Source organism: Prionailurus bengalensis, chromosome X (genome assembly GCF_016509475.1).
Source record: "Prionailurus bengalensis isolate Pbe53 chromosome X, Fcat_Pben_1.1_paternal_pri, whole genome shotgun sequence".
Lineage (NCBI taxonomy): Eukaryota > Metazoa > Chordata > Mammalia > Carnivora > Felidae > Prionailurus > Prionailurus bengalensis.
Window position 1 is genome coordinate 98922873 of NC_057361.1, and position 27079 is coordinate 98949951.

Below are 27079 nucleotides of genomic sequence, written 5' to 3' on the forward strand. Positions count from 1 at the left end.
ACGGATTGTCCGAGGGGCGAGGAGCCAAGCACTTCATACACAAAGCACAGTGGTTAAAAGCAGGGGTTGTGAGACGGAGGGACTTCACAGATCAATCAAATTAATAAAACTGGGTCCTAATGTAGGGTCAACGACTTTTGATTTCACCGCATAAAAAAACATTTTCTACTACTACCGCTATCAATAATAATGCGAGAAATAGTATCTAACCATCGTAAAGACAGCTTATGATGCACCAGGCACTGTTCTCAGTCTTTCTTTTTTTTTTTTAAGTTTATTTATTTATTTTGAGAGAGAGCAAGCAGGGAAGGGGGGTGGGGAGAGAATTCCCAGCAGGCTGTGCACTGTGCAGAGCCCGATGTGGGGCTTGAAGTCACGAACCGTGAGATCACAACCCGAGGCGAAATTAATAGTCGGACTTTGGTTCAGGTCATGATCCCACGGTTCGTGGGTTCGAGCCCCATGTCGGATTCTGTGCTGATGGCCCAGGGCCTGGAGTCTGCTTCGGATTCTGTGTCTCCATCTCTCTCTGCCCCTCCTCTGCTCGTGCTCTCTCTCTCTCTCTCAAAAGTAAATAACATTAAAAAAAAAAAAGAAATTAAGACTCAGATGCTCAACCAACTGAGCTACCCAGGAGCCCCACTGTTCTTGGTCTTTGCATGAATTGTCTGATTTGATCCCCACAAAAAAACCTTACTCCATAGGCATTTTGCCGATGAGAAAACTAAGAAATGTTACGTCAATTGCTCCTGGGTCTATGCTGATAACCATTATGGCAGAAGCTCATCCTGGATTCATAAAGGGCATCTTTGAAAACAATAAAGCACAGAAGGGAGGCCACGACCTCAGAATTTGGGTATAAAGAAGTAAGAAGGCAGCCGGGTGGCTCAGTCGGTTAGGCGTCCGACTTCAGCTCAGGTCATGATCTCACAGTTCGTGGGTTCGAGCCCCACATCGGGCTCTGTGCTGACAGTGCGGCCCCTGCTTGGGATCCTCTCTCCCCCGTTTCTCTGCCCCTCCCCCGCTCGCTCGCTCTCTCGAAATAAATACATAAAAGAAGACATAAGGAGCTCAGTCAGTGTAGTCAGGCAGCACTGGGTTGAACCCTCTCTGTGCCTCAGTCTGTTCCCCTGTAATGAAAATATCAACACTTGCCTTATGGGTTGTTGAGAGAAATAAAAGACTTCACACATCCAGAGCCCCTTTGCACAGCAGCTGGCACATAAAAAGGACCCCTGTAGTTACCGGCCGTGAGGCTTATCGTCGCTGTTCCTCCTGGCACAGCCCCGCAAGAAGTACGGGGCACGGATTCTACTGTGTGGGCCTGCTCTGGAGGTCATGCTGTTGCGTGACCGACTGTCCCCCTCCTTCACTAACAGAAACAGCCAGAAATTGTTTCTCATTGGTGGAAACCGGTGTTGCCCTGGCAGCATTTGTAAACATTCTGCCTGGGAACCCAGGGGAAAAGCAGCTGGGAATCTCTTTCTGAGGCTTCCTTGGCCAGTACTGTTCCAAACAAGGATGTGGCCAGTCAGGTACCTGGTGTTGTTAAGGGTGGGAGGGCCTTGCAATGGGGCGTCCCCAGTCATCACCCAGACCCCAGACTTGACCACACCCTGGCCCTTTTCACCCACGCTTGCGCATCTGGCCTCTCCTTAGGAAGGGAAGGGGGGAGAAAGAACTAGAACAGGCCAGTGGGAGGGATGCTTAAGAGTGATTTGTGCCCAGGGGCTCCTGGGTGGCTCAGTCGGTTAAGTGTCCAACTTTTGGTTGTGGCTCAGATCATGACCTCGCGGTTTGGGAGTTCGAGCCCCACATCGGGCTCTGTGCTGACAGTGCACACCCTGCTCGGGATTCTGTCTCCCTGTCTCTCTCTCTCTCTCTCAAAAATAAATACATAAGCATTAACAGACTAAATTTACCGGTTTACCAAAAAACTCCATTGTTGTCTTTAACTGCGGAGTTTATAGCAAATTGCTGTGGCCGCATTGGCACAGCCCTTAGGCTGGGCAGAGCCAGTTCTCCGGGGTTAAGGGCCTTCAGATCCCCTCGTCTGCCAGCCTCCAGTCTCTCCTCACTCTGGGACGGACAGCCTGGGGAGACTCCGTTCCCCCAGCACACGGCCTTGTCCACCCGCTGGATGCAGCAACAGGGCACCGAGGCAGATGCAAACGGAGCTCCAAATGCTAATGTGAAGACTCAAATGCACACGAGTCAGCATTATTACTGAATGTTTAAAAGGCCGCTCAATCCATTCCTGGGCTGATGGCCACAGCAACCGGGCTGCCCCACGCAGCACCCGCCACGCCCCGGAACCAACGATGACACTGAGAAAGGGAACAAAGAGTGACCCTTCTTTTTTTTTTTTTTTTTCAACGTTTATTTATTTTTGGGACAGAGAGAGACAGAGCCTGAACGGGGGAGGGGCAGAGAGAGAGGGAGACACAGAATCGGAAACAGGCTCCAGGCTCCGAGCCGTCAGCCCAGAGCCCGACGCGGGGCTCGAACTCACGGACCGCGAGATCGTGACCTGGCTGAAGTCGGACGCTTAACCGACTGCGCCACCCAGGCGCCCCGAGTGACCCTTCTTGAAAGAGGCCCACGGAAAGCAACTGAGCCCATTCTGGACTTCAGATGGAAATGTGAGAACAGGCCCCCCCCCCCCCCCCAACCCTTTGTGAATCCTGGAGGGAGGAGAGCCCGGTGGCTAAGCGCTCTCACTCTCGCTGGGACTGTGGAGCCAGATAGTCTGGGTGTGAACTTGGCCTTCTTCTTTTCATGTGGTAACGAGAGTCTCTCGCTTTATGACTCAGGGTCCCAGCAGGAAACTTGGCATACTAAAAGTAGGGCAGGTAGAGAAGGGTTAAGTAGAGGGAGTGTTTACAAAGGCAGGGGCAGAACTAGGGAGACAAGGGCAAGTGCAGCTCCCCGGGGGCTAGAATGGCGGATCCACTGGGCTGGGGAGGGGGGTGAGGATAAACTCCTTTCCGAGACTGAGAAGTGAGACAGCTACCCTGGGAATATATAACTTGCCCGCACTCTCCTCTCTCATCCTGGTCTCCGCATTGTGCAGAATCTCCTGGAAGCCAGAGGACATGGGAGAGCCCACGGATGCAGTCCAGTGAGGTCGGCCTTCCAAGGCAGAGAGCAGGGTGCACGGGGCGGGGTGGGGGGGGAGTGGATCCGAAAGGGGCAAATGAAAGGTGGCCAGTGCACAATGTCATGGGGCCGGGGGTGAGTTAAACGAAACGTACATTAAACACCCCAAATTGGGAGTTGCTATTTATAGAAAAATAAAGGGAGAGAGAGAGAGATCTACTTTTTTTAAATTAAAACAAATTTTTTTTTAAATGTTTACATTTGAGAGAGAGAGAGAGTGAGCGAGTGAGAAGGAGAGGGGCAGAGAAAAAGGGACACAGAATCCGAAGCGGGCTCCAGGCTCTGAGCCCGTCAGCACAGAGCCCGACGCGGGGCTCGAACTCATGAACCGTGAAATCATGACCTGAGCCGAAGTCAGACACTTAACCGACTGAGCCACCCAGGCGCCCCTGGAGAGATCCACGTTTACGCAGCACCCCACCATGTAAGGACTGCCTGCAGGGATGTTTAACTGTGCTAGAACTGATTTCTCATAACTGAAGAGACTTAAGTGGTAGCCGGGGAAGACAGAGAAGAAAAGATGTGAAAAAGACGGAAAATGTGCAGAAGTTCCTAGCGCTGTGAGGAAGCCTTGTTCGCAGGCCTAATAACTATAACTTTCACAATCTCCACAGATGTTAAAGACATATGGAAAATTTTAGCAATCATCTACGACAAACGTTGTACAAAAACAGAAGCAAACGTAATTTCTTGATGTGATAAATCTCCAGCCATAAAGCAGAAAAAAAGTAGCAGCAGAAAGCACGCCCCCTGAAGTCAGACGCAAAAGAAGGATGCACATTGTCTCCACTGTCACTTAACATTTGTCTGGTAGTGTTAACCGAAGCGAATACTTAGGAGAGGTATACGTGTCAGGAAAAAAAAGATGGTAAAAAATGATAGTTCCTGATGGATGGTATAATTCGTACACCTGGAAAATCCAAGAGAAAAAACTGAAAATCCACCCCTCCTAGGCTATATGGCCTCTAATGACTTTAATTCACTTCATTTTTTTAATGTTTATTTATTTTGACGGGGGGGGGGCAGAGAGAGGGAGAGAGAGAATCTCAAGCAGGCTCGACACCCAGCTCAGAGTCTGACATGGGGCTCGATCTCACGATCAGGAGATCAGAAGCCGAGCAGAACTCAAGAGCCAGACGCTTAACCAACTGAGCCACCCAAGAGCCCCTAATTCACTTTAAAGAGCCACATGCCCTGAGTCACCTAAGTAGGGATTGAGACTCAACTAGAAATCAATATTGTTAGAACTCCAAAGAAGTTAGGACTCATTCTACTACATATAAAGTTTATTTGTTTTGAGAGAGACAGAATGTGAGCGGGGCGGGGGCGGGGGGAAGGGGGCAGAGACAGGGAGCGAGAGAGACAATCCCAAGCAGGCTCTGCAGGGTCAGTGCAAAGCCCAACATGGGGCTCGAACTCAAGAAACTGTGAGATCATAACCTGAGCCGACATCAAGAGTCAGACGCTTAGTCGACTGAGCCACCCAGGAGCCCCTCTACTATGTCCTGATGAAGGTGTTCATGATTATGGGAATCTGAAAATCCTTGGTTTTCAGGAAAAATAGATCTCTGAAGCCAGGCACAAAGGATAAACCACAATGCCTTATTCAGGGTCCTATCCTGAGCCTTAAGTCCCTGTTGCCCCCTAGAGGCAACAACCTTTTCCTAGGTCTTGTTATTCTTCACGTGATGGTCCGTATTTAGAGGAGTGGGTTCATGCGCACATGCGTAAAAGGTGTCTTCTTGAGTTCCTTTTTTGCAGGCAAAAGAAAATGGTTGGGACTAAAAGAGTCACAATCCAGGAGAAAACGGATGTGATTGAAAGTTCCAGGCGCCAGAAGACGGACACAGAAGACAGCAGCAATGTGAATGAACTAGCTCTGGAGATAGTTAAGCGTGCCATTGCTGCTGCTATTAAGTTTGTGGAAGGTAGTAATCCTGTTTGGCTATTTGGAGGAATGTCTCATTCTACAATGGCACACTACCAGGCAACTGACAGACTCTCCCCTTTATTTTGCAGAAACTAAAAACCCCATCAAGAACATCCAGTGGCTCACCCATGGTGAATTCACAGCAGAGAAAGGCCGCAGACAAATTGAGAAGTTTGTTTTGGTAAGTTAGTTGACCGCTCCAGGTGGGCATACGAGGGCAAAGAACAATGAAAAGGAGTGTTTTATGAAAAGTTTGAAACCCAGGACCCCTAGATGATCTCAAAGGTCGCTAAATACATAAACACTGTCCCCATCTGGGTTCCAAAACCAACATGGGATAGTCTTTGAAGGTGAAAGGCACAATCGTATTGCCCTGTTTTTATCGTCCTAACCTTACATTTCCGACCAGGAAAGCCTGATACTCCCAGTTAAGCAATTTTCCCACGCTGGTGCTCTAAATGGGGGCCTAGTGACCTAAGGAGGGAGCTGCTCTTCCAAAACAGGAGTTCTCCGTCACCAACCTTAGAAACCGCCTCGTTAACAAAGGGGCTGCCGATGGAACTTTTAGATTTAGTTTGGGAACATACTGCCCGCACGCTCTGATGTACCTGCCTGTGAATTCCTTTTTCTTTTCCGCCTGTGCCTGGCTCTGAACCGTTCGTGTGGCTTATCCTGGCAGCTTTGGAGAGAAGGCCCTGGGCTGCTTTGCCTAACTGGCAGGGTGGAATAAAAAATGGCTTGAAATCCCTACTCACTGTATTTCCTCAGAAGAGAGACGAGTCGAAATAGATGGAGGCAAGCTCCCCAGCCCTCGGAGAAGACTCCCCACTGTCTCTGTTCCTCTGGCCGGCTCCATCTAAGCCTACAGCCCCAAGGGCAGTTTCCTAGGCCCCAGGAAGGCCTGGTCAGGTGGAAACGAGGTGGCTCCACACCCACTTATGTCCCAGCAGGCACAACTCACCCTTCCAATGACAAGGGGTATTTAGAGCACAGTGATGATGTGTGGTGCAAAGTACTACTTACTCTTGGACCTTCTTGCTCTAGAGAATGTCTCCATTTGGAGTTGGGCGAAAGCCTCCGCCTACCGCACCCGGGGTTTGTGAATCGGGCTGGAATGGGACACAGAACAGGCAGAAACACTTCCCCCCACAATGCCACCGGTTATTCTGAGTAAAAGGCAAACACAGTCCTGACAATGGCCTAGAGAGCTTGATGGGATCTGAGTCCCCTTCTCCCTCCCAACTTATTGCTCAGACTCATCACCTATGACCTACTGTCCTTTCACCTTTCTCACTCCAGCCACACCCGTCTCCTTCCCGTTCAACTGCCACGCATGCTCCCACCTCAGGGCCTTTGCACTTGGCAGTGCTCTCTGCCCGGAACCCTCTCCCCTGCGACCTATTCTCATGGTTCATGCCTTACCTCTCTTCGCTCACTCTGAGGACGACCTGAGGACTAGTAGAAGAGCTCTTCCGCAGCTAAATGTATAAAGAAAAAGCCATATGAAGAAGGCTAGCAGGGACAGAGGCGAAGTCGGGAGCTAAACCCACAAATGGGAGGGACAGCACAGGCGTGCAGGTCCTCCCTGGCCTGGGGGGGGGGGCGGGGGGGGGGTTCAAGCCCCACATTGGGCACCACTATCCACCCTGGAGATCTGCACCAGGAAGATGAGGCCCCATAACATCCGGCCTTGAAAACCAGCAGGGTTTAATCCCAGGAGCTTTGAAAATCAATGGGGCTGCTTAACTGTGGGAGAGCCAGACTGTAGTAGGAAACCAAGACTCTGCTCTTAAAGGGCCCATACACCGTAAGACCAAGCACAGAGGCGGTGATTTGGGTGGTGCCTGGGCTATAGGTGAACCTTTATCGACTAATTCTAGGGTTATGTGCCAGAGGGGCGGGGATCTGTAGGAACTTCCTCCGGGAACGAAAACATGGGCGGGTCCCAGTTCTGCCACTCTCTATCTACCTTGCTAGCACTGCTGACCCCACCCTGGCATTGCCCTGCAGACAGGCCCCGGCAGCCGCCCCTCTAAAGCGGCTCCTGCCCCACCACAAGTGGCAGGCAGCCTCACGAGGGACCAGCACCCCCCCAAAGCAATTACCACCCTGCCCCACCGGGTGGGGAGCACTGGCCAAGATCCCCTCCAAAGCAACTCGTGCCCCGGGGAGGGGGCGCCTAGCCCCATCCACTAGCACACCCACAATAGTCACCAGGCATTGCAGCCAGCAGGGCCGAGGGCCAGCCCCGCTCACCAGCGCCTCCACAGCAGTCACAGCTGAGTCACAACAGGACCGTGCACACAGCCCACACGTGGGACACCCCCCTGGAGTGTCTCTCGTTCTGGTGACGAGGGGCGATTACACTACTGGGCCCCACAGGGCCCTTCTACATAAGGCCACTACTTTCAAGAGCAGGAGACGGAGCTGACGTACCTAATACCTAGAGACGAACACACGGAATCAGACAAAATGAGGAGACGGAGGAATATGTTCCAAACAAAAGAACAAGACGAAAGCACAGAAAAAGACCTCAGATAAAACAGAGATAAGCAATTTACCTGATAAAGAGTTCACAGTAATGGTCATAAAGGTGCTCACAAGAGTTGGGAGAAGAACGAATGAACTCCGTGAGAACTTCAACGCAGAGATAGAAAATAGTTTTTAAAATTGAGGCTTAATGGGGCGCCTGGGTGGCTCAGTCAGTTAAGCGTCCCGCTCTTGATTTCGGCTCAGGTCATGATCTCACGGTTTGTGGGATCAAGCCCCGTGTCCGGCTCTGTGCGGACAGCACGGAGCCTGCTTGGAATTTTCTCTCTCTCTCTGCCCCTCCCCTGCTCATGCTCTCTCTCTCAATATAAACAAACTTAAAAAAAAAATCAGAGCTGAAGAATACAATAACTGAAATAAAAAATACACAAGACGGGATCAACAGCAGATGAGGAGACGCAGAAAAACAAATCAGTGATCTGGAAGCCAGGGTAGTGGAAATCATCCAAGCTGAACAGCAAAACCAAAAAGGAATTCTTAAGAAATGAGGGTAGGATAAGGTACCACTGGAACGTCAGGCATCCTAACATTTGCATTATAGGGGTCCCAGAAAAAAAAGGAGAGAAAGGGGCAGAAAACCTATTTGAAGACATAATTGCTAAAAACTTCCCTAGCCTGGGGAAAGAAACAGACATCCAGGTCCAGGGGGCACAGAGACGGAGACCTCCAGATAAGAGGAACCGAAGGAGGGCTACATCAAGACACATAATAATTAAAATGGCAAAAATTAAAGATAAAGACAGAATCTTAAAAGCAGCAAGAGAATACAAATAGTTACGTATAAGAGAACCCCCAGAAGGCGATCGATCGGCTGCTTTTTCAGCAGAGTTTGCAGGCCAGAAGGGAGCGGCACAATACATTCAAAGTGCTGAAAGGAAAAACCTACAACCAAGACTACTCTACCCAGCAAGGCCATCATTCAGAATCGAAGGAGAGATAAAGAGCTCCTAGATAAAAGTTAAAAGGGTTCATCACCACTGAACCAGCCTCACAAAAAATGTTAGAGGGACTTGTTCAAGTAGAAAAGAAAAGGCTATAACTAGAAGTGAGAAAACTAAGAAAGAAAAAATTTCACTGGTAAAAGCAAACATATAGTAAAGGTAGAGGACCAGTCACTTATAAAGCTAGTATGAAGGTTAAAAGACAAAAGTAATAAGATCAATAATAGCTACAATAATTAGTTAAGGTGGTACACAAAAAGATGTAAAATATGATGTCTACATAAAATAGGAGGGAGTAAAAACGTAAGCGCTTTTAGAATGTGTTCAAAATTAAGTGACCGTCAACTGAAAATATGCCGATATATATATATATGTATATCATGTGTTGTATATACACCTAATGGTAACCACAATCCAAGAACCTATGCTAGACACATGGAAGATCCAGGAATCCAAACCGAACACTAAAGAAAGTCATCAAATCACAAGGGAAGAGAGCAAGAGAAGGAACAGAGAAGAACTACAAGAACAATCAGAAAACAATTAACAAAATAATAAGTACATGCCCAGCAGTACTCTCACTGTAAACAGATTAAATGTGTCAATCATAAGACACAGGGTGACCGAATGGACAAAAAACCAAAACCCACCTATATGCTGCCTATAAGAGACTCACGTTCAGACCTCAAGACACATACAGGCTGAAAGGGAAGGAATGGGAAAAGAGATTCCAAACACATGGGGGAGGGGGAGGAAAACCGGGGTAGCAATACTTATGCCAGATAAAGTAGTCTTTAAAACACAGCCTATGGGGCGCCTGGGTGGCGCAGTCGGTTAAGCGTCCGACTTCGGCCAGGTCACGATCTCGCGGTCCGGGAGTTCGAGCCCCGCGTCGGGCTCTGGGCTGATGGCTCAGAGCCTGGAGCCTGTTTCCCATTCTGTGTCTCCCTTTCTCTGCCCCTCCCCCATTCATGCTCTGTCTCTCTCTGTCCCAAAAATAAATAAACGTTGAAAAAAAAAATTAAAAAAAAAAATAAATAAAACACGGCCTATAACAAGAGACAAAGAAGGACATTACGTAATGATAAAGGGATCGATCCGACAAGAAGATATAACACTTGTAAATATCTATGCACCCAACACAGAAACACCTAAATGTGTAAAGAAAATACTGACAAATATAAAGGGAGAAATTGACAGTAAGACACCACAGAAAATACGGAAACAGTGACTTTGAATGATGCATTAGACCAGATGGACTTAACAGAACATTCCATCCCAAAACAGAACACACATTCTTTTCAAATGGACATGGAACATTCTCCAGGACAGATCACATGTTAGGCCAGAAAACAAGTCTCAATAAACTTAAGAAGACTGAAATCATATCAAGCATCTTTTCTTACCACAATGGCATGAAAATAGAAACCAGTTATGAGAAGAAAACTAGAAAAAAACCACAAACACCTGGAGGCTAAACGTGATACCAAACAACCAGTGGGTGAACAAAGAACTCAAAAAGAGGAAATAAAAATATACCTTGAGACAGATAGAAATGGAAACACAACAGTACAAAATTTATGCAATGCAGCAGAAACAGTCCTAAGAGGGAGGTTTACAGTGATACAGGCCCAACTCAAGAAACAAGAAAATCTCAAATAAACAATTTAATCTTACACCTAAAGGAATGAGAAAAAGAACAAAGCCCAAAATTAGTAGAAGAAAGGAAATAATAACTATCAGAGAGAAAAATGAAACAGAAACTGAAAAGAAAACATTAGAAGAGGTCAATGAAACTAAGAGCTGGTTCTTTGAGAAGATAAAATTGGAAAACTTTTAGCAAGACTCATCAAGAAAAAACGAGAGAGGACTGGAATGAAGAATAAGATCAATGAAAGTTACAAACGACACCACAGAAATACAAATGATTATAAGACACTACTGTGAAGAATTATTTCTTGCAAACATGTTAAACAACCTAGAAAAAATGGATAAATTCCTAGAAACAATCTTCCAAGACTGGAATCAGGAAGAAATGGGGGCGCCTGGGTGGCTCAGTCAGTTAAGCAACCAACCTCGGCTCAGGTCACGATCTCACGGTTCATGGATTTGAGCCCTGTGTCAGGCTCCGTGCTGACAGTGTGCGGCCTGCTTGGGATTCTCGCTCTCTCCCTCCCTCTCTGCCCTCCCCGACTCTTGCTTTCTCTCTCTCAAGATAAATTAATAAGTAAACTTAATTTTTTTTTAAAGAAGAAGAAATGGAAAATCTGAAAAACAAATTGCTAATAATGAAATCGAATCAGTACTCAAAAAATTCCCAACAAACAAAAGTCTGGGACTAGATGGCTTCACATGTGAATTTCACCAAACATTTCAAAGAGTTGATACCTATCCTCCTCAAACTATTCCAAAACATTAAAGAAGGAAGGCTTCCAAATCACTAAGACCAGCATTACCCTTATACCAAAACCAGAGAGACACTACACAAAAGAAAATTCCAGGTCAATATCCCTGATGAACATAGATGAAAACATCCTCAACGATATATTAATAAACTGAATTCAACAATACCTTAAAAGGATCATATACCATGATCAAGTAGGATTTATTCCAGGGATGCAGGGATAATTTAATATCCACAAATTAATCAATGTTATACACCGTGTTAACAAAATACAGGATAAAAATCATATGACCACCTCAGTAAATGCAGAAAAAGCATTTGACACAATTCAACATCCAAATATGATAAAAAAAAAGCTCAACAAAGTGGGCACAGAGGAAACATACCAGCACATAAGAGAGGCCAGATATGACAAACCCAGAGCTAACATCATGCTCAAGAATGAAAGGCTGAAAGCTTTCCCTCTAAGATCAGGAACAAGACTAGAATGTCTACTCTTGCCACTTAAAAGAAATTTTTTTAATGTTTATTTGTTTTTTGAGAGAGAGTGTGAGTGAGGGAAGTGCAAAGCGAGAGGGACACACAGCATCTGAAGCAGGCTCCAGGCTCTGAGCTGTCAGCACGGAGCCCGACACAGGGCTTGAACTCATGAGCTGTGAGATCATGACCTGAGCCGATGTCAGCCGCTTAACCGACTGAGCCACCCAGGTGCCCCATCACTTTTTTTTTTAAATGCTCATTTTAAAATTTATTTTTGAGAGAAAAAGTGAGAGAGCAGGGGAGAGGCAGAGAGGGGGAGGGGGCGGAGAAAGAGAATCCCAAGCAGGCTCTGCGCTCACAGCACAGATGTGGGGCTCAAACTCATGAACCATGATATCATTACCTGAGCTGAAATCAAGAGTTGGATGCTTAATTGACTGAGCCACCCAGGCACCCCTTAAATGTTTACTTTTGAGAGAGAGAGAGAGAGAGCAACCAGGTAGGGGCAGAGAGAGAGAGAAGGGGACAGAGGATCCAAAGTGGGCTCTGTGCTGACAGCAGCAAGCCCAATGCGGGGCTCGAACTCACGAACCACGAGATCGTGACCTAAGCAGAAGTCGGACACTTGACCGACTGAGCCACCCAGGTGCCCCTACTCTCGCCACTTTTATTCAACATATAGTGCAAGGCCTAGCTGCAGCAATGTTACAAGAAAAAGAAATAAAAGGCATCAAAATTAGTAAAGAAGAAGTAAAACTGTCATGGTTTATAGGTGACATGATACGATATATAGAAAACCCTAAAAACTCCACCAAAAAGCTACCAGAATTAATAAATGAATTCAGTGAAATTGCAGGATACAAAATATATAGCAATCTGTCTATACACTAAAACAAACTATCAGAAAGAGAAACTGAAAAAGCAATCCCACATATAATTGCATCAAAAAGAATGAAATAAATTTAACCAGGGAGTTGAAAGACATATACTCTGAAAACTAGAAGACAATGATGAAAGAAACTGAAGATGACAACTACATGGAAAAATATACCATGCTCATGGATTGGAAGAATTAATATTGTTAAAATGTCCACCCTACTGGGGTGCCCGGGGTGGCTTAGTCGGTTACGCATCAGACTTCAGCTCAGGTCATGATCTCGTGGTTCATGGGTTCGAGCCTCGCATCGGGCTCTGCGCCGGTGGTGCAGAGCCTGCTTGGGGTTCTCTCTCTCTCTCCCTCTCTCTCTGCCTCTCCCACACTTACACACACACTCTCTCTAAATAAGTAAGTAAACTTAAAAAAAAAGTCCATACTACCCAAAGCAATCTACAGAATTCAATACAATCCCAATAAAAATACCAATGGCATTTTTAATATTTTAGAACAAATAATCCTAACATTTACATAGAACAACATAAAACCCCGATTCGTTACAGTAATCTTGGGAAAGAAGACCAAAGCAGGAAGTATTATGCTCCCAGATTCCAAACTATACTACGAAGCTACAGTAGTCAAAACAGTATGGTACTGGCACAAAAACAGACACATAGATCAGTGGAACAGAACAGAGTCCAGAAATAAACCTACACTCAGATGGTCAATGAATCTACGCCAAAGGAGGCAAGAATGTCCGTCCAATGGGGAAAAGACAGTCTCTTTAATAAAAGGTGTTGGGAAAAGTGGGCAGCGACCTGCAAAAGAAGGAAACTGGACCCCTTTCTAACACCAGACATGAAAATAAAGTCAAAATGGATTAAAGACCTAAATGTGAGACCTGAAGCCATAAAACCCCCAGAAGAAAGCACAGGAAATAAACTCTTGGACATCAGCCTCAGCAATATTTTTCCGGGTCTGTCTCCTCAGGCAAGGGGAACAAAACCAAAGATAAACAATTGCAACTACATCAAACTAAAAAACTTTCACACAGTGAAGGAAGCCAGCAAAATGAAAGGCAACCTGGGGCGCCTGGGTGGCGCAGTCGGTTGAGCGTCCAACTTCAGCCAGGTCATGATCTCGCGGTCCGTGAGTTCGAGCCCCGCGTCAGGCTCTGGGCTGATGGCTCGGAGCCTGGAGCCTGTTTCCGATTCTGTGTCTCCCTCTCTCTGCCCCTCCCCCATTCATGCTCTGTCTCTCTCTGTCCCAAAAAAAAAAAAAAAAAAAAAACACGTTGAAAATGAAAGGCAACCTACTGAACGCGAGAAGATATTTTACACATGATATGTCTGATAAAGGGTTACTATCCAAAATATATAAAGAACTCCTGTAACTCAATACCGAAACGAGAATCCACTTAAAAAACGGGCAGAGGGCCTGAATGGAAATTTTCCAAAGAAGACATACAGATGGCCAAGAGACACATGAAAAGATGCTCAACATCACTGATCGGGGAAATGCAAATCATAACCACAGTGAGATGCCACCTCACACCAGTCAGCGTGGCTAGTATCACAAAAACAAGATATAACAAATGTTGGTGAGAATGAGGAGAAAGAAGAACCCCCGGGCCCTGTTGGCGGGCATGTAAGTTGGGGCAGCCATTATGGAAAACAGGACGGAGTTTCCTCAAACAATTTAAAATAGAAATACTGTATGATCCGGCAATTCCAGTTCTGCTTATGTATCCGAAGAGAACAAAAGCCCTAACGTGAAAAGGTACACGCATCCTCTGTTCATGGCAGCATTCTTTACCACAGCCGAGATGTGGAAGCAACTTAAGTGCCCATCAATAGATGAGTGGATAACAAAGATGTGGTATGTATATACAATGGAATATTATTCAGCCATAAATAAAACTGAAATCTTGCCACCTGTGACAACATGGGTGGACTGAGAGAGTATTATGCTAGATGAAGTAAGTCAAAGACAAATAACGGATGATTTCAGAGGGGAGAGGGGTATGATTTGGGTGAAACAGGCGAAAGGGATTAAGAGGGACAAGTTTCCAGTTATCAAATAAACTAGTCACGGGGAAGAAAAGCATGGCAGAGAAAACACAGTCACTGATATTGTAGTAGCTTTGGATGGGGACAGACCCACCGTGATCATTTTATAATGTATATAAATGTTCAATTACCATGTTTTATGCCTGCAACTAATGTAATACTGAATGGCAACTATAGTTCAATTTAAAAAAGATCCCACCTGCTCACTGAGGCCTTTCCTGGCCATCTCATCGAAAATTACAACCCTTTCTCCTTCTCTGATTTACTTTTCCGCTTAGCATTCAGCTCTACCTAAGACACTAGATTTTACTTATTCACTCTTTGCTTTTCTTCTACCTCTGGATCATATGGTCCACGAAGGAGAGGCTTTTGTCCCTTTCTCTGCCCTCAGCCCCTAGAAAGGTCAGGTACGCGGAGGTGTTGACTACATGAACAGATTTCTTCTCTCCATACCATTATTTGTTCACAGATGAAGAGCTTACCTACTTTGTAGGACTGTTAGGAAGATAAGACAATTAGAAAGTAGAAGGTGATGGGGCGCCCGGGTGGCCCCGTCGGTTGAACATCCGACTGGCTCAGGTCACGATCTCATGATTCGTGAGTTGGAGACCTGTGTCTCTGTCTCCCCCTCTCTCTGCCCCTCCCCTACTTGCACTCGCTCTCAAAAATAAATAAACATTAAAAAATGCTTTTTAAATTAAAAAAGGAAAAGTAGAAGGTGACTGAAAAGCTGAAAGCCCTATATAGCGACTGACATAAAATCACCTTGTTCCCAACCCTGCTAATGAAATGAGTCCTACAAGTAGAGTCTCCCGTCTAAGTGTCAGATATTTCTTTTTTGTTGATGTTTATTTATTTTTGAGAGAGAGAGAGAGAGAGAGAGAGAGACAGACCACGAGCAGAGAGGGGCAGAGAGACAGGGGTGGGGGACACAAAATCCGAAGCAGGCTCCAGGCTCTGAGCTGTCAGCACAGAACCCGACGTGGGGCTCGAACCCATGAACCGCGAGATCATGACCTCAGCTGAAGTTGGATGCTTAACCGACTGGAGCCACCCAGGCGCCCCTAAGTGTCAGCTATTTCCGATGAGGAGCTTTCTCAAGCTTACTGCCGATTTCCCAGAATCCACCAGACACCAGGGGATGGCAAATTAGTAGTTACCGTTTGCTGCGCGTTACCACATGCCAAGCACTGCTAAGCACGTCACATGCACGATCTCATCTAATCCCCGCAACAAACCTGTATGTAGGTACATCAATGTGCCCATTCTGCAGATGAGAAACCCTGAGGCTCAGAGAGGTTGGACACTTTGCCCAAGGTTTTTCTGATTAAGCAGCAAACTAAAGTTCTGGATCACAGGTCTGGTACATTTTTGCTACCAGATAGTAAGAACAGTTCTTTTTGATGACAGAAATAATGCAGAGTTTTACTATGAGTGAAAAATGCAAATTCAGAGGATTTTAAGATACTGCAACGTGAATAAGAATGGTTAAACCTGGTATCCGAAGTCTTGTGTGTTTTGGGGAGGGAACAGGTATACTCCTACATTGCCAATGAGCACAAGTAGTTTATTCTTTGAAGAAACACAATCTGGAAACAGGAATATTACAAATAAGTTCTTTCTAAGAGAAAAGTTGGAAAAAAATAAAAACCATTAAAAAAAAAAATAAGAGTTGGAAAATCCCCAATGCCTAACGTACAGTTACAAATTATTGTTATAATAGAAATAAGACGTCATTATAAAAAAGCCCCAGTGAGCAAAAGGACAGAGTAGAAAATGAAAGTTCCCCTTCCGCCCCCACAATACCCAGTTCTACTCCCTCAGAGGTCACTTACCGTTGATAACAGTTTTGTGCATATACTTCCAGGTGCCTGTTGATTTTGAGTGTCCAATAATATGCAATTGGCTAAGCCATCCATGGTAGAGTAGCACAATGACATATTGTTCCCTGGAAGCGAGTATATGAAGCAACGTTATGTAAAAATTACAAAATACCAGGACAACACACACTCACTGGAGCTACACAAAATCAGCTGCCTGAACACTGATAAAAATGGGAAGAGATTGGCCTGATGGAGATAGCTGAATTTAATGTGTCTAAGGCTGGGGCGCCTGGGAGGCTCCGTCGGTTGAGCATCCGACTTCGGCTCAGGTCATGACCTCACAGTTTGTGAGTTCGAGCCCCGCGTCGGGCTCTGTGCTGACAGCTCGGAGCCTGGAGCCTGCTTCGGATTCTGTCTGTCTGTCTCTCTCTCTCTCTCTCGCTGCCCCTCCCCTGCTCACTCTTTGTCTCTTTCTCTCAAAAAAAAAAATAAAAATAAAAAAAAAAAAATTCAATGCGTCTAAGGCTGTCTGAGTTCACAAAAGGAAAAAGAAAAGAAAACAAGACCAACCACTGCGACGCCACACGGAGGGGAAGAAAATCTTAGAATTGAGACGTCTGGTCGGGTGGAGAGAGCACTGGGCCGGCCGCTTAGCCCCGGGTCCCAGCCCCAGCTGTCGTGGGCCGTCCCTTGCCGTTTCTAGGCCCCAATATGCTCATCTGCAAAGGGGCCTCCTTAAATGAGGTCTAGGGACCTTCCGATGGTACAAAGTCTTTGTGTGCCAGAGGAAACATTAGGGCTGAAGAAATAGAATAACATAGAATAACATAGAAAGGTTGGAAAGAAAGGCATTGCTCCAGTGGGGCCACAAAGGGTGACCTGTCGGGCCCCTTCATTAAGAGGAACGATAATCTGCGTAAAACACAGTCCCTGATCTCAAGGAATCTGGTGCCTGGCGCTCTTGTGTGGCTGACTGAAACAATCGGTTGGGTGTAAGTCTGAAATAAAGTAAGCCGACCCCCCCAGCCTGCTTTTTTTTTTTTTTTTTAAAGGAGCGCCAGAAATCTTTTTGCCATCAGCCTCCTACTGTCCCTCCTCACATCACTGAGACTGTTAAACTATCTCACTCCCTTCCTTCTGTGGACCTTCATCTTAATTCAGGATCTTTTTAAAAATTTTTTAAATTTTGATTTGGAAGCTTCCTGTGCCCCAATAGCCAAGCCAAGGGGACTCAGTTGAATTGAACTTGTCGAATACCAATAGCATTCGAGGCCCCGTACAGCGAAGCAGGGCTGCGTTGTGACTTCTGTGGGCCCGAGGCACTAGTAAGATGCATGCTTGGGGACAGAAACATCTCCGAGGGGGTAGACAGGGATCTGAGGGGTCGGATGATCCTCGTGCCTGACCCGTTCCTCTTCTGAACTCACTTTCTATACCACCGATGGCTGCCGTGAGGCGAGTCTGCTTTTCAGAAACAGCTTGTGAAATCAGCCTCATTACATTTTGTTTTCCTTTTTGAGAGACAGAGAGACTGAGAGCCGGGGAGGGGCCGAGGGAGAGGGAGAGAGAGAATCCTAAGAGACTCCATGCCTAGCGTGGAGCCTGATTCGGGGTTCGATCTCACGACCCTAAGATCACGGCCTGAGCCCAAATCAAGAGTAGGAGGCTTAACCGACTGAGCCACCCAGGCGCCTTGCGGCCTCATTACCCTCTAGTCATACCTTTACGCGGAGTGGGCAGAACACATGTTCGAACCACTTTCTAATTATTCTCCAAGGAGCCAAACTTGCCTCCCAAGCCAGGGTCTGGACGGTCAGTGCGCACGCCGTGTGTGGCGGGCACGTACACCTGCGCATCTGAGCGTGTGCCTCTCTGTGTTCCAGAGCCCGCTCTTAGGCGATGTCGCGTTATTGACTCATTTCGTGTCCGCTTCCCCTTTTCCCTCCTCCCGTGTGGAGTTGACTCCGGTGTGAATCTTAACAATGTTAAGAACGGATGACAGCAGCGGGGCTGTGACCCCTCCTGTTGTGCGCTGCCTTTGCCTAGAGGACTTGCATAGAAGCGTGCTTTTCGTTCTGAGTGCTCTTTTTCCCGTGAAACAGACTTGGGAGTATCAAGAACGCTGGGTGCACCACACACAGTTCATAGAGAGGAAAGACGTGGTTCACAGCTACTACTACCTCTACTGCGTACGCTGGAGCATCCCGACCGCTATGAGACCCATGCTACAAGTCTCCGCCTCTGCCTACTTCACCGTCAAGATCACCAAAAACAAACCTCCAGTAAGCTCTTCCTTTTCTGCCCTGTTCACGTCGATGAGACTCCAATGAGAACGGAGACCTCTCTTGTCAAGGTCATCGATGACCTCTTTTTTTTTCTTTTCGGTACAACTTAATGGTTTTACAAACTAGTTCTCAACGGTTCCTTCTGTCCTCATCTTGCTTGGCCGATCTGTAGCACTTGCCCTGGCTGCGCACTCCCTTCTTCAGGAAGTGTTCCATTTGGCTGCTAAAACACCATACTATCCTGGCCTTGCGCCCGCCTCACCGACCATTCCTTCTCAGTCTCTCCTGGCCTCGAGCCTCTCCTCTAGACTCATTTCCTTGGGGATCTTATGGTCTCCGGGCTCCAAATGCCACCTCTAGCTTACGATTCCCAAATTTGTATCTCCAGCCCAGACCTCTGCCACTGCTTAATACACATCTCACTTCTTGTATCCCAAACTGAACTTGCCATTTTCCCTTCCCAACCTGACCTACCTGCAGACATCTCATCTCGGTTCACGGCCCACATCCTTGGCATCACCTTTGACTTTCGCATCCCTGATGCAACACACTAGGAAGTCCTGTTGGCCCTATCTTCAGAAACAGGTCCTGAATCCAACAATTTCCTACCACTCCACTTTTACCACCTTGGTGCAAGACCCCATCGACTCTTACCGAGAGTATTTCAATGGCCTTCTAACTGGTCTCTCTGCTTCCACCCTTGCCCTCGTCGTGTATCTTTTCAACCCAGCGGCCGCCAGAGTGAGCCTTGTGAGATGAGTTTATGTCACTCCTCTGTTTACAATGTGTTTCTCAAACTTCCAAGCACATGCAAATTAATGGGGGATCTTGTCGAAAGAAGGTTCCGATTCAGCAGGTCTGGGGTAGGGCCGGAGATTACTAACAAGATCCTAGGCGGTGCTGATGCCACAGGTCCACAGAGCACAATTTGAGTATTGAGGGCCTACAAGGCCTTGCGTGACCTAGTCCCTTGTTATTTCTGCTTTTTTCCCTCTCCTCCTTCTCCTCCTCCTCCTCCCTCAGTTACTCTCCTCTAGCTACTGTGATCTTGCTATTCTTTAACAATCCGGGTATAGTCGCGCCTCTGCGCCTCTGCATTTGCTGTCCCCTCCGACTGGACCGCTCTCCCCTTGGTATGTGCATATCCTGCTCTCACCTCCTAGACCACACTTTGTAACACTTTATTACCTTCTGATAGTCTACGTAATTTATTATCTTGTTATGGCCTGCTCCCCCTACCAGAATGTGAGTTCCACAAAGGCAGGAATGTTTGTCTTGCTGTAAAACGAGGCCTGGCAAACAGTAGGCACTCAGTAAATACTTGAAGGAATGACTGCCTGTAGCCACCATGTAGACGATGAATATGAAATATTGATAGCTAGTGCGAAGGGAGTTAAAATAACACCCATGAATCTAGGGCTCGGGTCATCAGAGGAGCAGGGCTGGAACCAAGCATAATGCCCGGAACACAGCACACATAAAAATGTCATTTCTCCCCTTGTCTTCCATCCTTTCACAGAAGTTATCTGAGGCTTCGTCTGACTCTCAAGCTTTATATACGGCTACACAGTGAGCCAACTATGTCTTACGTTTATCCTAGCCTAGTACAAACTTACCTATTTGAACCTGCAGTAATGTAAAAAGGTAAAGTAGGTGGAGCTCTCCCTTCCCCTGGTCATATATCCTGCCATCAGCTGTCTTGCTAAGTGGCAAGGTTGGAGATTGGAGAGGAAGACCATGATCAGTGCCCATGCACTGAGTGCTTAGGAGAAGGGCTCTTGATTAGAATTCCAAGTATAATTTTGGAAGGGAGAATGGGTGGGGGCCACTGAGACAATTTTACACCCTACAGTTTTATGTGGCTTTAAAAACGTTTTCCAACTTGTTTACCTATATTACTTCGTTCTTACTCTATTCCTAAGAGGGAAATACGGCCAACTGAGTAAAGTGGAACATGTAGAGAAGGTAAATGACTATTCATGAAGAACACAAGCCTGTCCTGACTTGTTTTCAATTTTTATGGAGATTCTTTAGGTTATTTGTTGCCAAAAAGATCTTTTGGGGAACAGAGATTTGAAGTGACAAAGAACCGACAGACATCCCGATAAGGAGGGTAAATTCTAGAAACTTAAGAGTATACATATATGGACAAGGGTAGGGATGGAAGGAATTATGAGTTGGTATGATTGGTCTAGGCTAACAGTTGCCCTTTTCTGTCTTAGGATATGCCCATTGAGGTCTCTTACGTCTTTGAGGGCCATTCGTTAGTTCACAGGTAACGAACAGTTGGAGGCTTGTTTTTTTTTTCTCATAATCTCTACCCCCAACGAGGCTAGAACTCAACATCTCGAGATCAAGAGTCGCATGCTCTACTGACCGAGCCACCTAGGCGCCCCTAGAGACTTACTTTTAAAAAGGTGGTGGGAAAAGGTCATCACACCCCAGGAACTTAGCAGGCCCATAGCCACAGATAATTCACGTAATGGTTACTTTTCTTCTTTGAACCACCTACCCCATTACGATGGGCTAAAAGTAGGATTCTGCCCTTGTTCTAGAAAAACTTTTTTAATGGCTTGGTTTTCAGCAATTAGAAACTTGAGGACTAGTTGCCGAAGTAGGGTGGGAACAAAGTGGGTCATGTCTGTTGTTTCTATGGGAAACTTCACAATCACATGGAAGTAAGTCCTATATAATAATCTTTTATTTGTACAGGACCTCTTTTAAAGAATCTTTCCATATCAACTCAATGCTTTTATTGATTGGGTCTATGGAATAGAGACAACCTTCATTCCCCACCCCCAAAAGACTTTTTGCTTACTAGGAACGTAACAGAATACACAGGGAATCCCTGTCTCAATGTTTTGTTTTATTTTAAAAGGTTTTAGTATGTTTGTTTTTCTTCCTCTGCAGACCAGGAATGACTCGCTTTCGAGAAAAATGGCTGAGGGACATTACTGAGGCCAAAAGTATTTTAATGGAGTCAATTGCCTTCTAATTCAATGGTGTCTAATTCCTATAGAATGTTTTAGGATTGGATTTCTAATCACAATGTATTAAAAATACGATACTGCACATCAAACCACAGAATGTTTATTGAATAATAAACTTTTGGCAAACAATCCAACTGTATTTTTTTTTTGCATTCATTCATTTTCCATTTGGCGACTTCCATCACATTAGCAGAGTAACCAGTAAGTTGTTTTCCATTTTCTAAATGGTTTTTCCCATCACTACCTGTATCACGTAGTCTTAACAGGTATAGAAGCCAAGTTTAGAGATTTGTAAAATTCACCTGTCAGACTAAACGGAGACGGACACTTGGCTGCTTGTTCCCCCATATGAGCCCAATTCTCTAGTGCACACATACCTCTTTATGGGCATAACTGGGGAAAAGAAAAGTGGTGGTAGTTCTACAGCTCATAATATTTCCCTACTCACAGACCCCTTCCTTCACTTAAGTGAGTAAGTTAAGTAATACATTCGGAAACTCTGAAACCGGGCATGCCGCCTACCGCAATACAGCATCACAACCGTGACGGCAACAGGGTGGCCTGAGGACAGGAGGCAATAAAACAGGGAATGTTCGATAGCCACCCTTACTTTGTCTTCTTCCCAGCCTAACACCAGATCATCACTTGTTCTTACCATCCCTATGAGGCTGTCTTACCCGGCTGTAAAGTTTTAAAACACCAAAGACAAGATAGCATTACAGGTGATTACTTACAAGTACGTCAGAATACGTATTTACGTAGATAAGCACTGGAAGGGAACACAGAATACTAAAGGCAATTGATGTGGTAAGACTGTGGGTAATATTTTTCTTCTTTTTTTAACTCTTACATTTGTGCAACAGATACAAAAGGAGGGAAGATCTGATCAGAACAACAGGCAAGGAGGTGGAAAACTAGATAAGTCTCCCTGAAGAATAAAACATAAATTTCAAACACAACACCCCTCCTATTTGATTTATGGCTCAGATGACTAAGCACAGTTTGAAGCAGTAACTCTCATGAGCTCAAAATAAAATACTTTTAGCCCTTTTCTTCTTCCCTCCTCTTCCCCAAAGAATAGGCTACTGAAGCTGTTCTTTGGTAGATCTTTCCTGAACAAACCCCTGGTGAAAGACATGAAAAGTTCTGAAATACATGAATATATTTTTTTCATTTAGTCAACAAGCATTTGTTGACTATCTAGTCTGTGGAGGAGACAGGAGAATCCAAGAAAAATCCACAATAATCCTAGATCAGAGCTGTTGCATTTAAACTACCTTGCCTACTGAAAATAAGAGTGTCAACTCATTCAGTCTCTAGGAACCAGTACTAAAAAATAATGTTCTTAGAGAACAAAATTCTTGAGTAGGGATTATAAATTTCGGTTTTATTACACAGGAAGTAAATGGATTACACCTCATAAATTTGGAAACTTAGTTTCCTTTTGTGTTTTGGAAGTAAGAGATTTACTAGGTTAGGCAGCGGCAACAACGATAAACAGAAATCACTTCAGATTCAGGGGTCATAAATGTTGCTACACGCCAAATGGTTTAGAATATATGTTAGATAGTAAAACTTTTCATCTATACTTTGAAATACGACTGCCTTATTTTAAAACTTTGGAAAAAAACACTTTCAACTATTACAAGGAGAAAGGGCATTTTATAAGCTCAGAGTTAGAACTTCCCCATCCCCCAGGTAATTTAGATTTATCCTAGACACATAACAACACAGCTCAAAACAAACTTAACAAAAACAGCCAAAACTTCCCTTGTCCCCTTTCCTCTTCACTCTTGTGACCTAACAACTCAAACTGAACAAAATAACGGAAGAAAAAGATCATGAACTAGTCCCAGAATTTTCCATTTCTCCCAAACTTAAAAGTCAACGGTAGCCATAAAAAGTGATAAAGTGAGGGGTTCTATACAAAGTTAAACTGAATGACAGATGTAAAAAATAAACTGAAAGGTTTAACAATGTTTAAAATAAAATATGCTTATTACACAAAGGACAGACTTAAAATACGTTTACTATCATTTTAGCTTCATCCTTATGAAACAACGATGTTAAAAACAATACTTCATTAAATTTTTTCCTATGAAACTCCTAACTGCAGTGGACTCCCATTCGTTTCCAGTATTCAAATAATGACCTAAGCACAACTTAGATGGAAATAATGTACTCACACTGGCACAACAGTAGACTTCCTAACATTTTATACTCGGAAGAACCATTTTTAAGTAAACCTTTAAGAATTTAAAACACTAATGTCCACGTCTTCAACTCAGTACGTCTGTGGGTTAGTTTGCTTTTTGGCTTGTTTGTTGGATTTGGGGATAGAGAGGTAGGGACTGAAAACAAAATACATTATTTCCAGGGTGGACTATGTATTATACAGGTCAATTTTCAAATTCCAGGTTTCCTCTTTTCAGCAATGCCTTCATCTTACTAACACAAGTGGCCTCCCGTATGTTTCTATCAAGACCATTTATAACACATTCAACAGAGAGAAGTGATTAATTTCCCACAAGTTCAGTTGCAGTGGGGGTAGGGGTAAGGGTGGAGGGTGGGCACGATGTAGAGCTAAGAGTAGCACTGGCCCATGGTGTGAGAGTTAAGTTTCTTGTCTTATTGACACTTCCTCTCAATGCCACCTCCCCGAATACAGTATGATCTCATTCGTAATTTGGATTTTTAAACCAGAAAGTTATTACGGTCAATCCAAAAATAACCCAAAGATCTTGCTAAAATTATATCAATAAGCAGCTTTTTATTGAAGGACTAAAAGAATTAAATAGAAGGCACAGTAGCACTGTAAAGCTTTTTCACTTTTCAGATCATAATAATCTTTTTGTATGTATATGTGGAACCCAGACTTTTTTTTGTTGTTAAAAATGTCTGCTGAACAATCAGAAAATCCTTATTTGTCATCTTTCCCTTTAGTTTTTCGGTATACCATCTCTCGAAAACTGGCCAGAATCTTGTTTTCTCTCTTTCGCCTCTCTTCTTGGTTAAAGGACGCCAGGGCTCTCTTCTCATCAGCACTATAGATCTGGTTCTCTTTCCGCAGTCGCACGGCCTCCATTCGGCGATGCCTGGAGATAATTTTATTTTTGGCTTAATTTCTCAGTAATTATTCTTATAGTACTTCCCCACTAATCCTGTCTTAATACAGAGAGGCCTAGTTAAAAAACTGACCGACAGAAATTGTTTTGGTCATGGGTCGGATTTTCAAAAGATCATTCATTTTATCTGCTGATGTGTCCTTTGATTCATTTGTAGTATTCAAATAATGATCTGATGCTCTGTCAACATCACGAAGGTTATCAACTTCAAATACTAAGGGCGTAAAAACAACCCAAACTAGCAAACTATTAAACTTCCTATGTGATATGTGGAATTTACCTTTGGGGAACTGACAGTAAGACAGAAGAAAGATTTAACTTGTCATCGATCAGGTGGAACTTCCTCAGGGTTCTAATTTATCACACAATCAAAAGAACCAGGTCTAATACTACAATAGAATTTGAGGAATTTCGTGAGTGGATTTAATAACTTCCTTAGAATCCAGCAGCAGCTCAAAGAAAAGAAGGGATTTAGCACAAGGGCCAAATACGGAACATGGGGGGCCGAGGCTGAGGGAAACTACTGTATCATCTTCAAAAGGTCTCCTTGCTTAGAGAGAAAACTTCAAGAAACTCTTTTATGTATATGTAAACCAACCCCACACAATCGGTTTGCGATCAGGCTTGAGGTATGTCTAGAAAAATAGAGAAAACTGAGTAAGGAAAAGGGGAGAACCATTTCAGGTTAGTGTGAAGGTGGGGGAGCAGCAGGATGGAAAGACAAGGAGATGACAATGTATTCAAGGTCGCTCAGGGTACAGTGAGTTTATTTGGAACACAAAGTGCTATGTGAACAATGCTATAAAACATCTATGTACCCGTCTCCTAGTACGTGGGAAAGATATTCTCTTGGGTATCTAGGAATAGAGTTGTTAGGTCATAAAGTATATGAATGTTCAACTTCCCAAGATGATAGGAGGCTTTTCCCAAGTGGTGGTACCAATTTATATTACCACTAGCAATATTTAAGAGATCCTGTAGATCCACATCTTCTCCAATGCTTGGTATTGTTAGAACTTTGAACTTTTGTCTATCAAAGAGATGTAAAATGGTATTTCGGTATGTTCTTGATGTCTATTTCCAATGATAATGAACATCTTTTTATGTATGTGTAAGCCATATATTTTTCTTCTTCTAACAAATGCTTGTTTGTGTCATTTTCCCATTTTTCTTTTGGGTTGTTTATAGGTATTTAAATACTCTCAATACCATCAGTTGTAAGATCTTGTCCCAGCTTGAAACTTGTCTTTTTCCTTAAGTGGTGTCTTTTGATGAACAAAAGTTGTTACTTTTAACCTAGGCAAATTTATCACTATTTTATTTTATGTTTAAGAAACACTTCCCCACCCCAAGATCTATTAGATATCTACTCATATTTTATACTAAGAGTGTTAAAAGCTGTTTTGACATTTAAGTCCTTTATCTAGCTGCACTTTTTTAAAAGTTTATTTATTTTTGAGAGAGAGAGAGAGACAGACAGACAGACATAGGGAGGGTGGGTAAGAGAGAACCCCAAGCATGCTCCATGCTGTCAGCACAAAGCTGACACGGGGCTACATCCCGCAAACTGTGAGATCATGACCTGAGCTGAAAGCAAGAGTCGGACGCTCAGCAAACTGAGCCACCCAGGCGCCCCTGCACTGAGTTTTAAATATGGTGATGCAGGGTTCTACTTTCATCTTTTTCCAAACGGATAACCATTTTTCTCCTGCTCCATTTACTGACAGTTCTTTCTTTCCCCAATGATTTGACATCCCATCTCTTTCATATAACTTAAGTTCCACACATGTATGGCTCTGCCTCTGGGCTCTGTATTTTATTCCACTGAACAATTCATTTGTTCCCCTGTGCTTTCTAAAGTTCTGTAAATTTCTTAAGTCCTCATATCTGGGATGGCACATCTTATCTTCCTGTTCTGCTTCTTCAAAGGTGACTGGGCTATTCTCAGCCCTCTAGTCTAACTTATAAAACGTTAAGTTTCACATAAAACTCTGTTGTGATTTTGACTAGAACTGTACTGAATCTACAGATCAGTTTGGGAAGAACTGACAACTTTATATAATGCCTTCCTCTTTAATGTCTCTTAATAACGTTTTATAGTTTTCTCTATAGATGTCTTAGACATCTTTTGTTAACATTTATTCCTAAATCCTTAATATTCTCTGATACTATTATAATGTCAGTTTCTTTTTATTTAATTACATTCTCTAATTGTTTTCCGGTACATAGAAATGCAATTCATTTTTATGTATTAACCTTACATTGAACCATTTATTAAACCCTCCTATTATTTAGAATCATCTGGATTCTTAAGGATTTTCTATGGAAAAAAAAGTCATATCATTCACAAAAAATGACAGTTATATCCTCCTTCCCAATGCTTATGACTCATTTCTTTCTGTCTTACTGTGCTAGTCCTCAGAATTCCAAGATTCTGGAGTAGCTTCAG

The 27079-nt window shown here is 44.3% G+C and overlaps 2 protein-coding genes across 3 annotated transcripts in view; one reads left to right on the forward strand and one right to left on the reverse strand.

Annotated features, from left to right (window-relative positions):
• Positions 1-1436: 1436 nt before the first annotated feature.
• AKAP14 (A-kinase anchoring protein 14) lies at positions 1437-21206 on the forward strand. The gene is made up of 5 exons (XM_043571426.1): positions 1437-1535; positions 4921-5087; positions 5179-5270; positions 18333-18512; positions 20738-21206. Exons 1-5 carry the CDS (start codon positions 1522-1524, stop codon positions 20792-20794), a joined length of 510 nt encoding a protein of 169 aa, XP_043427361.1. The 5' UTR covers positions 1437-1521; the 3' UTR covers positions 20795-21206.
• LOC122477910 (NFKB activating protein) overlaps positions 16012-27079 on the reverse strand; it is a 29139-nt gene continuing 18071 nt past the window's right edge. Inside the window, exon 9 of one of the 2 annotated variants that reach the window (XM_043571425.1) lies at positions 16012-16355. In XM_043571425.1, the coding sequence (XP_043427360.1) occupies positions 16235-16355 (121 nt within the window). In that variant the 3' untranslated portion in view covers positions 16012-16234. Of the gene's footprint in view, positions 16356-21583; positions 24601-27079 lie in introns of those variants that run through there. The other variant, XM_043571424.1, reaches the window with a different exon arrangement.